We start from the raw sequence: 15,441 nt of genomic DNA on the forward strand, positions 1-15,441 counted from the left end.
CTAATATGGCTGAAAATCAGTTTGTTGAGCATTGAAAGCTCCCTTGAGATAGGAATGTAAAAGTTGTTCATTCAGAAGGTTGATGATCTTTTCACACTCACAGTAACCAACAAACTTAAATGACTGACTGAAAGTGCTGGTGTTTGTGTGCTGATTGGTTCAAAAATAGTTAATGCAGGTTAAGTGTTTCTTAATACAAAGTTTAAATGATGATAATAACTGGCCTGAAGACTCTGCGACTCAGAAGTCGATGGCATCACCACAGCAGGTCTTTTTATTGTAAATAATCACAAGTTTATAACTTTTCCCCTCTTTTCCAGCTATTTTCACATTTCAAACAATATTACAGACTACTTCCTGCTTTATTATAATTCATTATTATTAGCAACTGTCATACTGTTAAAACCCTCTTATTTAGATCCTAAGTATATTCTTTCCTTTTATTATAAAGTGGTTTTCAGTGTATAATTTAGCAAATCCACGAAGACGGGCAGCCTTTAAATGAGGTTTTTGGCCAAAAAAAAAAAAAAAAACGGCAAAAGTTCAAGACCCCTTGGATGATCAAAAGAAGAAAGAAGGAGAAAGTTTTCTAGCATTACACACAAGCAGTGACAGATATGTTGCTAAATCCTGACATTGTGTTTTTCCACTTGAGCTCCAATCAGTTCAAACCACTATTTAAATGTTTTTTTTCAGCTGCTCCTTTCTCACCACAGCAGGATCATCAGCATATTTGGTTGGTCACAGATTTTTAGCCAATGACCTTTCTTATGCAACCCTCCGAGGCTTTTTGTCTCCTCCCAGTCTGAAACTGGGGATCTGCCAGCCCTCCGAACCACAAAACACTGGACAGAAATCAACTGAAACATTCATTTGAAGAAAATAAATATATAAATTGCTTTAACTTCGACAGAAATTCTGGAGCATCATTGCTGTTCTCTAAGAGCTGCCTGTAGAAGTTGGCGCCCTCTTGTGGACGTGCTCGCACACATCACACATCCTTTGTTTCTGACGGCACCTGAATGCAGCACAGCATTTTTCTTCTGCAGTTTCCCTTTAAATGCGGATGAAAGGCTGTTATGTAATTTAGGTGAAAGAGGAGGAAGAGCAGCGGACTGAATGGAGGACAGCCGGCACTGACAGCTCGAAGAGGACCCTGACAGGTAGGGCGCCGCTGACCCTGCAGGTGTAGATAAACCGCTATAGTACTCAGCCTGAGGTGTCCGCGTTATGTCCGATGTGACGTTTTCAGCACGTTAAAAGGACACGGGTTTTTAATGTAACCTTTGTATCTGCTGCTCTACCATCAAACCGTCAGTGAACAAAATATTCAAAAAGAGAAGTTTGTCTCTTTAAGCCTGTGACCGTTACGGTTAAAGGAAACTTCCGCATTTTTTTCTCAATGTAAACTTGTTTTACTCATTTTCCGGTTCTAACCTTTAAAAAAAACGCCTAACAAATGCACTTTTTTACTTGGTCTGATTTCTACATCAAAGCAAACCTCCAAATCCCGATTACTGTGTATTACTACGGTATATTACAAGTAGAAGTAGTTTATTTTTTAAGCATATTCCCCCTACAGGTGTTTTCTCCGGAAACTGTGAACTTTGCAGCTGCTTCAAAGGTTCAGTGTCTTTCTGGGTTGGGCTTGCAGCGCTGGACGTTGTTCAGTGGGTTAAGTAATCCTATTGTATCCTGTTGATTTTGTGGCACTTGCATTAATTGCGATTTCATGTCAAAATCATAGACTGTATATGAAAGATGGAAGTAATACCTCGACGTTAACTATTAACAACTGCTGTGTCAATTTGCTGTTACCATAAGTTGCCATATTTGACCTCGTGTGCTCATTATCAACAAGCCTGGTTCAATGCTGCATTTATGACATATTGTGTGGAAGCCACGGACACAGGTGCCTGATAATTAGAGCTAAGAAACAAGCTAACATATGGTGGTTTAGCTCACTGGGTTGAGCAGGCAACTCCTATTACTGAGTTTTGGGTTCATATTTTACACTCGGCTCTACCTGCTCTCTTGCATCCAGGTTTTTTTTCAAAGCATTTAAGTATAATTAAAATTTATTTAAAGGGAACCCACAAGAAGTTTGTATTATATTTTTAGTGAGTTGAATTTCATTTATTACAAGCTTTTATTATTATAAGCAATGTAATTACACTTAAAATGCTTTCCCACCTTTTCTTTCTGCAGTGGAAAAATGGATCTTTTACACTAAAAGTAAAAAAAAAAGTGATGCCATAACTTTGGAAAGCTATGGGAATATTTTTTATTTATCAGCTTAAGTTAGGCTTTGTCTTTTTTTTGGAGTAAAGGCATAAATAAGCCAGCACATTTCCCTGACTATATGTTTGTTTACAGCTATATGTATCATTGACTGAGGCAAGACTGAGTGGTTTAACTGGACTTTTGTCACTTCAGTACTCTGGATGCAGTACTCAGCGTCTGTATCTATTATTATTATACAGTATAATACTAGTAGTTACTCTTCTTACTGTCTTGGAGCAACTGTGAGGACACAGTTTCGTCTGGGACTAATAAATTATTCAGTTTCTGCTTGATTATCTACAGTTAAACTGAGCTGAGAGTGCAGTTTGTGATCTGTTTTTTTTTTTTTTTTTAAAGGAGTCTGCAATGATGGAGCTGAATGTGGCCAAAATGATAATGCTGGCAGGAGGTGTCCTGGTTGTGCCCGTGCTCGCTTTCGTCACCTCCTTCCTGTTCTGGCCTGGAGCGCTCCTCAAGGCGTACAACTGGTAAAGGCACATAGAGGACATACACACAGAGAACAAACAGGCGGGTTAGACTTGTATCTGTTTGGTTTAGGCACACCACTGGATTATAGCAGAAGAAATGGAAAAGATTTTCCACCTACAGTACTCTGCAAAAGTCTCAAGTCATTCCTTATTTCTCATGTTTTGCTTCCAAGCAGCCAGACTTTGTTGTGATTTGTGGTCATCATCAGTAGGTGTCCAGCCTTCTGGAGGTCTTCCAAACCTTTTCTTTGGACATTGGCTGCTTTTCATGAGGGAAAAATAAAGAAATTACAGGTCTGAAAAATTACAGCTGATAAACCGTAGCAGTATCTGAGTCCTTAAGAAATAGGAAAATCCAGCAAAGACCTGACAAAGGACCATAAGAGTCATCTGACCCTTTGGCTGATCCCTTTACTCTTCACTGAAGTATCATTAGAAATGGTGTCAGTGAAGGGTGGCTGCCAAGAAGCCATTCTTAAGATAAGGAAATCAGGAAAAAGACTTGGTGGCTCAGGACTTTTGCACTTTTGTACAGTGGTTTTCCATTTTTCTTATTTTTTATGAAAATAAATCTAATAAATGTTACTCCAAGCAATTTTCTTCAAAGTTACTAAACCCACCAGATAAAGCCTTCAACAGCAACAAACAGACAAACTGGACACGCGTTACATTTGAATGAAAATAATGTAGTTCCTGTGTTCCAATACAGCTTCAAAAATGCTTTTATTGTGAAAGAGCCAAAGCAGTGACCTTTCCTTCTGAACTTTAGACTAAGCTGTGAAAAAAACTACATGCTGGCTGATTACTGGATTACTGATGTTGCTTCACTCTGTCTTACACACACACACACACAAAGTGCTGACTCACTGACATATAATAGAAGAAGAAAAACATGTGCAAAGAATTAACAGTGAATCTGTGACTGTGTAGAAGATTATTTTTATCTGTCGAGATCATTTTGGTCCCAGATTTCGGGGACCGTTCCTGATCTCTGTTTTTATTTTGTTTGGTTTTTATTTTTTAACCCTGACCGTTGTAAATGGTAAATGGCCTGTATTTATATAGCGCTTTACTAGTCCCTAAGGACCCCAAAGCGCTTTACATATCCAGTCATCCACCCATTCACACACACATTCACACACTGGTGATGGCAAGCTACATTGTAGCCACAGCCACCCTGGGGCACACTGACAGAGGCGAGGCTGCCGGACACTGGCGCCACCGGGCCCTCTGACCACCACCAGTAGGCAACGGGTGAAGTGTCTTGCCCAAGGACAAAACGACCGAGACTGTCCAAGCCGGGGCTCAGACCGGCAACCTTCCGATTACAAGGCGAACTCCCAACTCTTGAGCCACGAACGCCCCATTTTTTTAACCCTGACTGTTGTAAGGGTAGCAGAAATTCACCTTATTATGTTTATGTTGAGTAATGAAGCTGCATTTGTGGTTGATATGAATATCCAAAGTGTTGCACAATAAATTATTAAACAATCACATGAACAAACTATGGAAATAAGTGGCAGAGCATCACTCTTATTTTCATAACAGCAGTTATAAAATGATTTCTACAGGACATCATCTTTTCATGATAAACCTTTAATTTTCTAGTGTGCTTTTATTTTGTGGGGGGAGTTTCCCATTAATGTGATCTCACACCAGTTTTGACTGCACAATGACCCTTTTCATATGAAACCATGTGCAGCTGCAGGATGTTGAACTGAATCCTAAAATAAAGTGATGATCAGAGTCAGAGAAAATTCAGAAACAGTGATCTTGTTTTTAAAGACTACACAATCACATGATTTATTTCATAATGTTAGTGGATGGATCGCCTCATGTTTAATCCTCAGGAATCACTGAACATCCAGAACATGAGACTTTATAACTGCTCACCTGTAAATCTCTGCAGGTATTGGCGCCGCAGGCTCGGATTGGTTGTCCGCTTCTCTCACAGTGGGAATTACCACTTCTGTTATTCCACACGCGGGGCACCAGGAGGCGCAACACCATCACTGCTGCTGCTCCACGGCTTCTCTGCCACCAAGGATATGTGGCTACCTGTTGTCAAGGTTTTTACACGAAAATAAATCAAAACATCAGATGTACATGTTTGTGACAGTGGCATTTTCACTGCTAAAAAAGGAACTTCAGCTCAGCTGTGTGTAAATCTGGAAACACAGGGTTGGTGAATTGTGCGTGGAGACGTGGAAGCTGTCCCCTTTGTAAAATCTTACCTTTGGGCAAAAATCTATAACTGTTGAAGCAGATTTTGTCAGATTTGACTGGTGATTCTCCAGCCTTTCTGTCATGAAGTGTATGTAAGTGAGCCTCTGGTGTGTTTGCTAGTGATGTTCGATTCGTGAACGAATCGTTCAATACTCGAGAATCACTTTACTGACTCGTGAATCATGATTCACAAGCCCAACTGACTCACTGACTCATCCCTGTTTCTGTTAGCAAACTAATTCGCTTAGTAGAAATATATCTAGCTTATAATTAAAATTGTGGGGGGGGGGGAAACAACAGCCAGTTTCTTAACAAAAGCATTTCTGCTCTGAACTGGAAGAAAAAGTAGATGTGAGTAGAAGCTCACATCAAGAAAATAGCTCCTCGGTTCACAGTAGCATCGCTCTGCTAACATGCTAACAGCACATTTGAGCTACTCACCCCCTCCCTTCCTGTGTTGAATCGTAAGCGTAAGCGAATCACTCAGGACTCACTAACCCCCTCCCTCCTGTGCTGAATCATAGAGCGAGCGAACGAATCACTCACTCACTCACCCCCTCCTGGCTCACAGCTTCTTCTTCTTCTTGGTTGGCAACCAATGTTAAGGCGCATTACCGCCCCCACTCAAACTTAAACAAATTAAGTTTGAGTGAAAATGTAAATTTTTTGCACTCTCTGGTCAACTGACTCAGTGAATCAAATGACTCAAAAAATCCGATTCACTTTGGTGAGTGACTCATTAAAACTCGATTCAGTAAAAAGAATCAAATTTACCATCACTGGTGTTTGCTTTCTCCTCCAGTTCCTCCCTAGAAACCAACATGTGGTGTGTGTGGACATGCCGGGACACGAGGGGACAAGTCGCACCGGTCCAGAGGATTACAGCATCCGCGGTCAGGTTGAACGAATCCACCAGGTCTGTACAAATTTGTGTGTGTGTGTGACACTTGCACACTTTGTAATAATTATAAGTTTGGAAAAACCACTGGGATATCTTTCAGGGGGAGGTTATTCTTGTAATCAAAGCGAGGCTTCCAGGTTTGGACCACAGCAGAAGCACTGAGCTACTGTCCTGTTTCAAAACTCACCTCTCTGTTTTTCTTCCTGTGTAGTTTGTGCAGAGTATCGGTCTCGATAAAAGACCCTTCCACCTGGTCGGCACGTCAATGGGTGGCAACGTCGCAGGGGTGTACGCTGCCACTTACCCCACCCACCTATCCAGTGTCACCTTGGTTTGCCCGGCAGGTAAACTCAGCAGACGTACCTTACGTTTGCTGATGATGATCAGGTTTGCATAATTCCTCTTCCTCATCTTCTCTCCCAAACAGGCCTGGTTTACCCGACAGACTCGGAGTTCATCAGTCGCCTGAGGGAGCTGGAGATGGGTGAGAAGGAAGAGTCGATCCCGCTCGTCCCCACCACCATTCAGGAGCTCGAGGACATGCTGAGACTCTGTTGTAACACCCCCCCAAAACTCCCCCGACAGGTACAGGGCTGAGCTGCATGGGCACAGTTCAGATTCTTTGTAGAAATGACTTCACAAGTTTCCTTATCCACATGATCCATTATATCAGCACGTCATTAAGACAAGGAAAGATGTGAAGGAGAATTTGTAAGGATTTAGGAGAAATCACATTGAAGTACTTAAACAATGTGACTGTGGGTTTTACGGTTTGCTGTGGTGAAGCTAAAATTTACCAAAGTTTAACTACAATACTTCACCCTGTTCTCAGTGGCTGTCTTATTTTTAATAGCTTCCTCTTCCAAATTCATCCTGCAGACTGTCATCTGCTTTATTTTATTCTTTATTCTTTGCACTTTAAGCATTTTATCTACCTCACACCTACAGCCAGTTTAGAATCACTTAACCTCACATGCATATCTTTGGACTGCTAGAGGAAGCTGGAAAAGCAGTACAGGAAAAACATGCAGACTGCACACAGAAAGATCTGCAATGAACTGAGTTATAATGCAACCCTTACTTCACTTTTATCATTGATATGGGAATATCTTTATTTATGGAGCAGTTTCATAAACCCACATTGCAAAGTGCTTCACAAAAGACATCATAACTTTACAAAAGGATGCAGAGAGTAGCATCCTAGAGAGTATGATATTTTGTTCCTCTGAACCTCCTTTCCTTCCACAAAAGATGCTCCAGCTTGCTTTAGTATTTACAGAATTCAACCATCACACAGACACTTCTGGGTCACTTTGCATTTAAGGCTTGTAACAATATACCTGCTCTCAGTCACACTGCCAGTACTGCTGTTGCTTTTATTTATTTCTTTTTATTTATTTGCATTTGTGTGCATGTGTGTTGTTAGGTGCTGAGCGGTCTCCTTGCCAACAGGATCCCAAACAATGATTTCTACAAAGAAGGTCAGTCTGCTCACCATCACCTGCTCTTTTCTTCTCTTTGTCCTGTCCTCCTCCCCTCATCCCCAACCGGTCACAGCAGACGGCCGCACTTCGCTGAGCCTGGTTCTGCTGGCGGTTTTTTCCTGTTAAAAGGGAGTTTTTCCTTCCCACCATCACCAAGTCGTTGCTCAAAGGTGGTCATATGATTACTGGGTTGCTTGCAGAGATGCTTGCATCTCTGTAATAATGTAGGGTCTCTACCTTACAATATAAAGCACCTTGAAGCGACGGCTGTTGTGATTTGGTGCTATATATATTGAAGTGAATTGAGTTCAAGCAGTGCTCCATCGACAGTCACAGATTACTGAGGGATTTGATCTGACCCTTTGCCTCCTGCCTTTTTTCATTATTTTCTATTTGACATTTCAGATAAATTAATTAGTGAAGGAAAGCACTTTTGATATGACTCACTTGTATAAAGACAGTGAAGCAGGGAGAAAAGCAGATTGTGTCTACTTCTACTCTGCAGTAATCATTTTCCCTTTAGTAACTCATTGCCTGTGTGTGTGTGTAGTGTTCATGGAGATTGTTGGGGAGAAGTCTCGCCACTCGCTACAAGAAAACATGCATCTGATCACAGTGCCCCTGCAGGTTATCTGGGGGAAGGAAGACCAGGTAAATTCACAACCCCACAGCAGTGATGATCATTAGAAAACGATGTCTCAGCCCCAATTTTCCGCCCTTTGCGGGTAGGATGTACTACTTCTTTAAAAAAAAAAAAAAAGAAATTAGGGGTGCCGGTCATCAGACCTGCCAAGTGGCCCTCCTCATCTACTTGTGCTCACTACGTCCTTCATATTTAAATTATTGAATCACTGTTGAGAGAAGTTTCAACTTTAACAGTATCCATATTAATAAGATAGAAAAAAATTAAATTGTACTGTTGAAATAAAAAACAATTTCTACCAGGCTGTAAATATGCCTTTTAATGCTGTAAAGTTCGAAGTTCATTTTAATATGGAAGTCTATACGAATTGACAACAGAGCATGAATATCTGTAAATCTGTAAATCTCCGTCATGTGGTGTTGGGATATTTCAGTGTGTCAGTACAGCCGTACTGCAGCGTCACACAGAGCTGTAACACACTTGTCTGAACTCTCAGGTGCTGGACGTTTCGGGCGCCGCTGTGCTGCAGGGGGCGCTGCCTCACTGCCAGGTGACGGTGTTGGACAGCTGTGGTCACTCTGTGGCTCTGGAGCGACCGAGAAAAGCCGCCAAACTCATCACGGACTTCCTGTCTGAGCAGGCAGACAGCGATGGCAACGTAAAGAAAGTTTCTCGAAGAAAAACCTTTGAACTGTACGCCGACCCCTGACCTCATGATGATGAAGGAGAGGAGAAGTATGATGAGATTTCTACATCAACGTTTATGTCTGTAAAAAAAACTGAACAAACGCACAAAAGTATTACTTTACTTTAAGATATTCCTGATGTTTTCATCTGTATGACTCTTACTCACTGCCCTGCAGGCGGCTGATATCCATAATCTTTAGAGTTTAATGTCATGGTATCAATCCTCGTTTTCATGTTTCACTTTCAGAAAACTGCATTGTAGTCTTCTGTTTACAGCTGTTTGTGAACTATGCAGTGGACTGACTGCATAATTAACATCACAAAAACACATCAGACTGACTTTACAATGAAACATTTACTGTTGATTAATATGTGATTTGTATCCTTTAGCTATCAACGTTAATATATAAAGTTCGAAAAATGGTGGAATTAAAAGATTTTGTGTGTTTAAGATTGTTGGTTGAAAAATCCTGTCATTTTGGAAGACATAACACATCAAGTAATTTATTCAAGATGCACAGGAAGTAGTCACTGCCCACGAGGCCCTGCAATTCAGATTTATTTGTCACATGTTGTTAGTACAGGGTCAGCATTACAATGAAATGTGTTTGAAGAGATGAAACATGATTAAAATACTAAAAGTAACATGATTAAAAAGAAAATAAGATGAAAAAAGTAGAGAGGACTACTTTGTGCATTGTATTGCAGTAAAGTAGCAGTTCAGCTGGGACTGAATATGTAGTTAAACTTCTTTTTACACTGACAGCAAGAGGAGCTTCACTGGTCTGGCCCACTCAAGATCAAAGCAGGATGTGTGTAGCCAAAGAAGATGAATGATGTAAGCTCAAGCTGTGAAGTTTAATATGCTATATGCTATTTAATAGCACCACTGAAAGGTTAGGGTTAGGGTTACACAAGTTGTAAATGTTATTTTGACATTGTGAGGGCGACGAATCAAGTCCTGTCAAATACAACCTGAAATTTAAAAAAAAAAAAGAAGAATTAATTTTTATTTCCATAGAGAAAAATGTCATCCATTAGACAAACATTTGGATTATTACCTCAAAATGTTGATTCAATAACTCAAAAATTCACAAATTAATTTTAAATTATTTTGTCAGAGTTAGTGAGTTAGTACTGTTGTTTGTTTTTTGTGGCAGTGGCAGAAACAAGCTTCCATATCAGGTTTTCAACGTACAAGACAAAATAAGCCGTCTCGTGGCGAAGAGTGATCCATCTTGCAGTTTTTCGCGTCTTTGCAAAAGCTGGTTGCGCATGCGCTGCTGGGGTCCCCTTCCCCCTTGGTGAAAGACGTTTCTCTGGGACTGCGGACTTCTCGGCACGCTGTGTGTCCTCCACGTTTTAGCAGCTGGTGAGTGAAGTGCTTCTGCTTTTATTAAACTTCAGAACAAATTAAAAACGTTCATTTCTGTGTGCGGAGTCGATAACAGAGAATCAGCTAGCAGCTACAATAACTTAGCTGAAGCTAACGGGTTCACCTTGTCCAGGGTTAGCCGCTTTCAGCTTCGGGTTTTAAAGGCTGTACGGAGTTTTCCTCGTGTTTTATTGACGTTTCACTGTCAGATCTCTGGGCTTCCCAAAACGTAATATTTTAGAGCTTATCAGGTTTCCTCTGAGGTGTTCCTGTTTGTCTTTGTTGTTTGCTTTTGTGTAAATGCAGCAGCTTTGTTACCCAAAGCTGCTGTCCAAAGGTCCAGCCCGTAACTAAAATACTTACAAAATGCTTTAAACACCTGCTGCTACAAGTCTTTGATAGTGCACACTGACAGGCCCTCACAAGCTTGTGGAAAATAAAGTGTAACGCACACAGTTCCTGGTTTAGTACAGGTATTTATTGGCTAACGATAAAATGCAGACATGACGAAGAGACTCTCTGTAAGCGCCACTGTTTTGATTTTTTTTTTTATAGTCAGCTGATCCACCTGCTGCTCTTCATCAGACAGAGGCTGAGCCACTGATGCTCTGATAGAATGAAACAGGTGGAGGAGAAGGAAGAAGCGTCTGTCTACCAACGGGTCGTGTTGAAAAACGCCTCACCGTACCACTACCTGAAGGTCCGCCTGTAAGTTCCTCATCGTGTTTTTAGAGTTTGATGTTGTGCTGATATTTGTACACACACGCACACTTTATTTTTTCCTCTGTGTCTTTAGTGTGCTGGAGGATGAGTCAACCAGACTAAGTGCCGTTGAACTGAAGTACTTCATCATCACAGGCCTGAAGTCTCTGTATGGAGAGGTGAGACCATGAAGACCAGTGAGGAGTTAAAGAGCTTTTGTGCTTGTTTTACTTGTTTTATTCTCCTGAGTTTCAGAACCTTTGTATAATGTGAGGATTAATTTGCATTAAATACACTATATTGCCAAAAGTATTCACTCGCCCATTCAAATCAATGAATTCAGTTGTTCCAGTAACTGTCTTGGCCACAGGTGTATACAATCAAGGACCCAGGCATACAGACTGCTTCTACAAACATTTGTGAAAGAATGGGTCGCTCTCAGGAGCTCAGTGAATTCCAGTGTGATGCCGTAATATGATGCCACCCGTGCAACGAGTCCACTTGTAAAATTTCTTCTCTAAGGAATATTCCACAGTCGACTGTTAGAGGTATTAACAAAGTGGAAGCGAGCGTGAACAACGCTAACTCAGCATGAAATGGTATTCTATGTAAAATCACAGAGTGGGGTCAGCAGATGCTGTCTCTATGTCCTAGTGTGCAGAGTCAATCTCTACACACCTCTAAACTTCATGTGGCCTTCAGATTAGATCAAAGAACAGTCCGTAGAGAGCTTCATGAAATGGGTGTCCGTAGCCAAGCGGCTGCAGGCCAGGCCAAGCAAAGCATCGGATGGAGTGCTGTAAAGTACACCACTACTTGTAGTGGTGTACTTTACACTACTTGTAGTGGTGTAGATTGTAGATGCCGTAGAGTCCATCTCACCTGCTGCGGCATCGCAGGCCACACCCCGCCACAAACACATACTTGTAAGCCTTGCGGAAAGCGTTCCCAGAAGAGTTGAAGCTGTTATACCTGCACAGGGTGGGCTGATGTCATATTAAACTCTATGGATCGAGAATGGTATGTCACTCAAGTTCATAAGCGTGTGAAGGCAGGTGAGTGAATACTTCTGGTAATATAGTGTATTCTACCAGATGTGGGACTCGTCCCAGCTTTGAAGTGACTGTTTGTTTGTGGTGATCTGGATCAGTCTTGTTTTTGTTTGTTTTTGGGTTTTTTGTGATAATGTATCTTCACGTAAATGTCAAACTGACAGTTGAGGTCAGCCAGGGGTCTCCATGTACTAAGATGATTGCTGATGAAATTGTGATCTCTAGTTAGAGTAGGGAGCAGGTGGAGGTAAGTGCTGGAGAGAAGAGGAATGGAAGCAAGACAGAATACATGAAAAGTACATGAGTGAAACTGCACTAATAAAAAAAAAAAAATGAAGGCAGAGCAGAATATGCTAAGATTTTTATTGGGATTGACCAGAATGGGTGGGATTAGAAATGAGTGCAGATCAGAGGGACAGCTCAGGCTCAGTTTAGAGCAAAAGTTAGATACAAGGCTGAGGTGGTTTGGACGTGTGCGGAGGAGGAAGATGCTGAATGTGGAGGGTGAGATTGAAGCAGATGAAAAGGAAAGGGAGATGTTCTGGATAGTCCAAACTATCGGAATCCAGGGTCCTAATTCATGCGTAGCGTGGAGGGATGCAGTTTAGCTTTTCTTACTTTGTTTTCACTCCTCAGGTGGGAGCAGCATTAAACTTTGACGTCCTGAAGTACGATGAGGGCACCCTGACCGCTCTCCTCCGTGTTTTCAGCAGGTGACCACCGACCATGAGAGAAAGGGGGTGGGGTGGTGGGGACAGCTGAAACTGAAACAGACTAACCACCACTTGTTGGTATCATTTTCTTCTTTTATTGTGTGTGTTTGCAGAAGTTTGGTGAAGCTGTGGAGCTCCCTGACTCTTCTCGGCTCCTACCAGAACAAGGCCTGTGCCTTCAGAGTCCTGCAGGTCAGCAGATTTGATCCCCGCTCTTCTCTCATAATAAGAATTTTCTCAGAGGTGATCCACTCCTAGAGAAGTTAATAGACTAAAGAATCGTGACGCGTGATGACAAATAAATCAGTTTACATATTTTGCAGAAAAATAAACTCTACCAAACTTGCTGAAAATCTTAACATTTTTTTCCTCCAGATTGTCATCATTAAAGCTGCTAATTTGATGCACATTATCCTCTCTTGTGCTAGTATAACATGCTGTAATATACACATCTGTAGGATAGTCTCTTGTTTGCAAATGAGGGTGAACAAAGTGAAGTTCTTTACTGATTTTCAGCTTCTGAGCCACAAGTCTGTGAACAACCAATCAGTCACCTTCCACAGAGTTTCTGATGGTTGGGTCTCGTGTGTTTTTTGTGCCGAGCATCAAAGCTCTGTGTCGACCTTGAGACTATCAGCTGTGAATACCTTACCGCCCCTCCCGAACCACATGACCTCTGAGGCGATTATCTCTGCCGCCAGGCACAAAAAATTACGTCCGTGTGGAAGCATTACACATATGTTTGTGCAGAACAATGTTCTGTATTCGCATTCCTGAGCTGAAGAGGAAAGTTCCTGTGCATCAGCTTTAATCTCTACAGATGATATGTGAGCTTTTTTTGTTCTTGTTCATTTTGCTTTTCTGGACACTGCTGCTGTGGATTTAAAATGAAGTAATGAAGAAGTTGCTTTAAGTATGCACTATGAGGTTTAAAGAGGATGAAGCAGTATTTTTTTTTTTACTCTGTTTTAAACAGATTAGTGCCAAAAAAATATGTAACTGTTCTTTTTGTAGCTGCTGTTGTTAGATTAAATTAGGATACAATAGATAAGGTGATCAGTAGGGATTCATGTGACGCACAATAGCAAGGCTGCAATCATAGCGGCGTTCACCACCATGAGAAAGAGACTGGGAGGCATGCAACATCATCACTGACTTAAAGAGGATGTTGCCCTTTTATATTTCTGTCTCATATACAAGGTGTGCTGAAAAAGTTTCAGAAAGGGACTCATTTAGAGTTGCTGATCTCCCCTTAAGAGCGTCTCGTGGACTGTATCAGTAAGGCCGCTCTTTTTAGATGTCTTGGCACTATAGCCTCTTGTGCTGGTGCTTCTGCAATTGATGCTGGATTATCCTGTGTGGAATTAAGTTTCAGTTGTGAGCAAAGATTGTGTTGGTGTGGCTAAAAGAAACATCCTGTTTCTCAAGGTGCTCTGTATGGGCTCACAGATGCATGGACCACAGTTCAGATCGCCTTCTCTCCCCTAGAGGCCCATTATGGAAAACGAACATTTTGTTCCATCTGTAGGTCAAAACTTTGGATTATTATCTCAGAATTTTGACTTACTAACTAAAACTCCTGTAAAAATGAGCTGTAAAAGTTGAAGTTTTGAGATTAAAACTCCAAAATTTTGACTTATGATTGGCAAAAATTATTTTGTTTTGTTTTTGTTATAGAAACAAGCTTCCAACCATAAAATAATAACATTTTTGTAATTTAAAGCCTGAAAATCGTGACCAAGCCTCATAAGGATGATTTTTGAGTTGTGCATTTTGCAAAGGTTTCAGTTAGGTCTCCTTTAATTTAAGGAATGTTGCAGTAATGTTGCATCATTTGTGTTTGAGGAATATTTAATCCAAGACATTATAAAGACCATCTTTCTGTTGCTCTGTGCTGTGTTCAGGTGTCTCCGTTCCTCTTGGCACTGACGGGAAACAGTCGGGATCTGCAGCTCGACTGAGGCCGGAGGAGCTTTCTTTTTTCCGCAATGAGTTTCCTGTGGAGGCGAGTCTTTAATAAACCGCTGTCTTCCATCGCAGCGGCTCCTCACCTCAGCCGGTCACTCCACATTGGCCAGCGAGCTTCCCTCACCAAAGCGTTCTCTTCCCGTGACGTGGAGGCGTTCGCTGAGCTGACAGGTGACACCAACCCCCTCCACCTGGATCCGGCGTACGCCAGCACCACTTCGTTTGAGACACCTATCGTGCACGGCGTCCTCATCAACGGCCTGATCTCGGCCGTGCTCGGCACCAGGATGCCGGGTCGAGGCTGCATCTTCTTGTACCAGGAGATCCGCTTCCCGGCACCACTCTACATTGGAGAGGAGGTGCTGGCCGAAGCCGAAGTCCGCAAGATTAAGATGTCATTCGCCTTCATTGCTGTAACGTGCTCTGTTAAGGATAAAGTGGTGATGGAGGGTGAGGTGATGGTGATGTTGCCTGAGGAGCAGCAGCAGAAGGAGTGAGAGGAGGAGGTGGTCACCCCTCACTGTCTCCTCAAAATAGTATTTTGGACTTTATTATTGTTTGTTGCTCAAAGCAAGAAAAATGTGTTTATAGGCAGAGCATCTAATATTTGTTTCCAGCTCTGCTTTGTTTATTGTTTTGAAATCTTTTGTGTGGAGATAAAATAATAAATTTGTCTTTGAATTTTTCAAACCTGCTTGTGTTGTTATACCCACCTGTTCACTCACATCACACACACACACAACTTTCTTTCCTTCCACCATACTGTGATCCTTCTATTTTTCTTTTTACTGACTCATTTCCTTCAGCTGATTATAAGGGTGAGTTTTTTTATGTTTACTTAACATAATGACATATGTTAATATTTCCATGTTTCATGATTAATCATGTGAAACAACACTTTTTGAGCACTGCAAAGTGA

At 41.5% G+C, this 15,441-nt stretch overlaps 3 protein-coding genes across 4 annotated transcripts; all 3 read left to right on the top strand.

Annotated features, from left to right (window-relative positions):
* Positions 1-869: 869 nt before the first annotated feature.
* Positions 870-9,163, top strand: LOC120716753 (monoacylglycerol lipase abhd6-A-like). 2 transcript variants are annotated; one of them, XM_040004362.1, is made up of 9 exons: positions 870-1,163; positions 2,641-2,771; positions 4,681-4,840; positions 5,800-5,913; positions 6,110-6,242; positions 6,326-6,483; positions 7,325-7,379; positions 7,933-8,033; positions 8,522-9,163. In XM_040004362.1, exons 2-9 carry the CDS (start codon positions 2,650-2,652, stop codon positions 8,732-8,734), a joined length of 1,056 nt encoding a protein of 351 aa, XP_039860296.1. In that variant the 5' UTR covers positions 870-1,163; positions 2,641-2,649; the 3' UTR covers positions 8,735-9,163. The 2 variants fall into 2 exon arrangements, with proteins under 2 accessions (XP_039860296.1, XP_039860301.1); XM_040004367.1 differs by lacking the exon at positions 870-1,163 and adding an exon at positions 1,562-1,670.
* Positions 9,164-9,950: 787 nt separating this feature from the next.
* rpp14 (ribonuclease P/MRP 14 subunit) lies at positions 9,951-14,570 on the top strand. The gene is made up of 6 exons (XM_040004391.1): positions 9,951-10,084; positions 10,643-10,795; positions 10,884-10,968; positions 12,478-12,554; positions 12,668-12,746; positions 14,459-14,570. Exons 2-6 carry the CDS (start codon positions 10,704-10,706, stop codon positions 14,513-14,515), a joined length of 390 nt encoding a protein of 129 aa, XP_039860325.1. The 5' UTR covers positions 9,951-10,084; positions 10,643-10,703; the 3' UTR covers positions 14,516-14,570.
* Positions 14,516-15,212, top strand: LOC120716767 (hydroxyacyl-thioester dehydratase type 2, mitochondrial-like). The gene has a single exon (XM_040004381.1). The coding sequence runs from the start codon at positions 14,543-14,545 to the stop codon at positions 15,017-15,019; it is 477 nt and encodes a 158-aa protein (XP_039860315.1). The 5' UTR covers positions 14,516-14,542; the 3' UTR covers positions 15,020-15,212.
* Positions 15,213-15,441: the final 229 nt, after the last annotated feature.

The sequence above is a fragment of the Simochromis diagramma genome, unplaced genomic scaffold (assembly GCF_900408965.1).
Source record: "Simochromis diagramma unplaced genomic scaffold, fSimDia1.1 OVJJ01000320.1, whole genome shotgun sequence".
NCBI lineage: Eukaryota > Metazoa > Chordata > Actinopteri > Cichliformes > Cichlidae > Simochromis > Simochromis diagramma.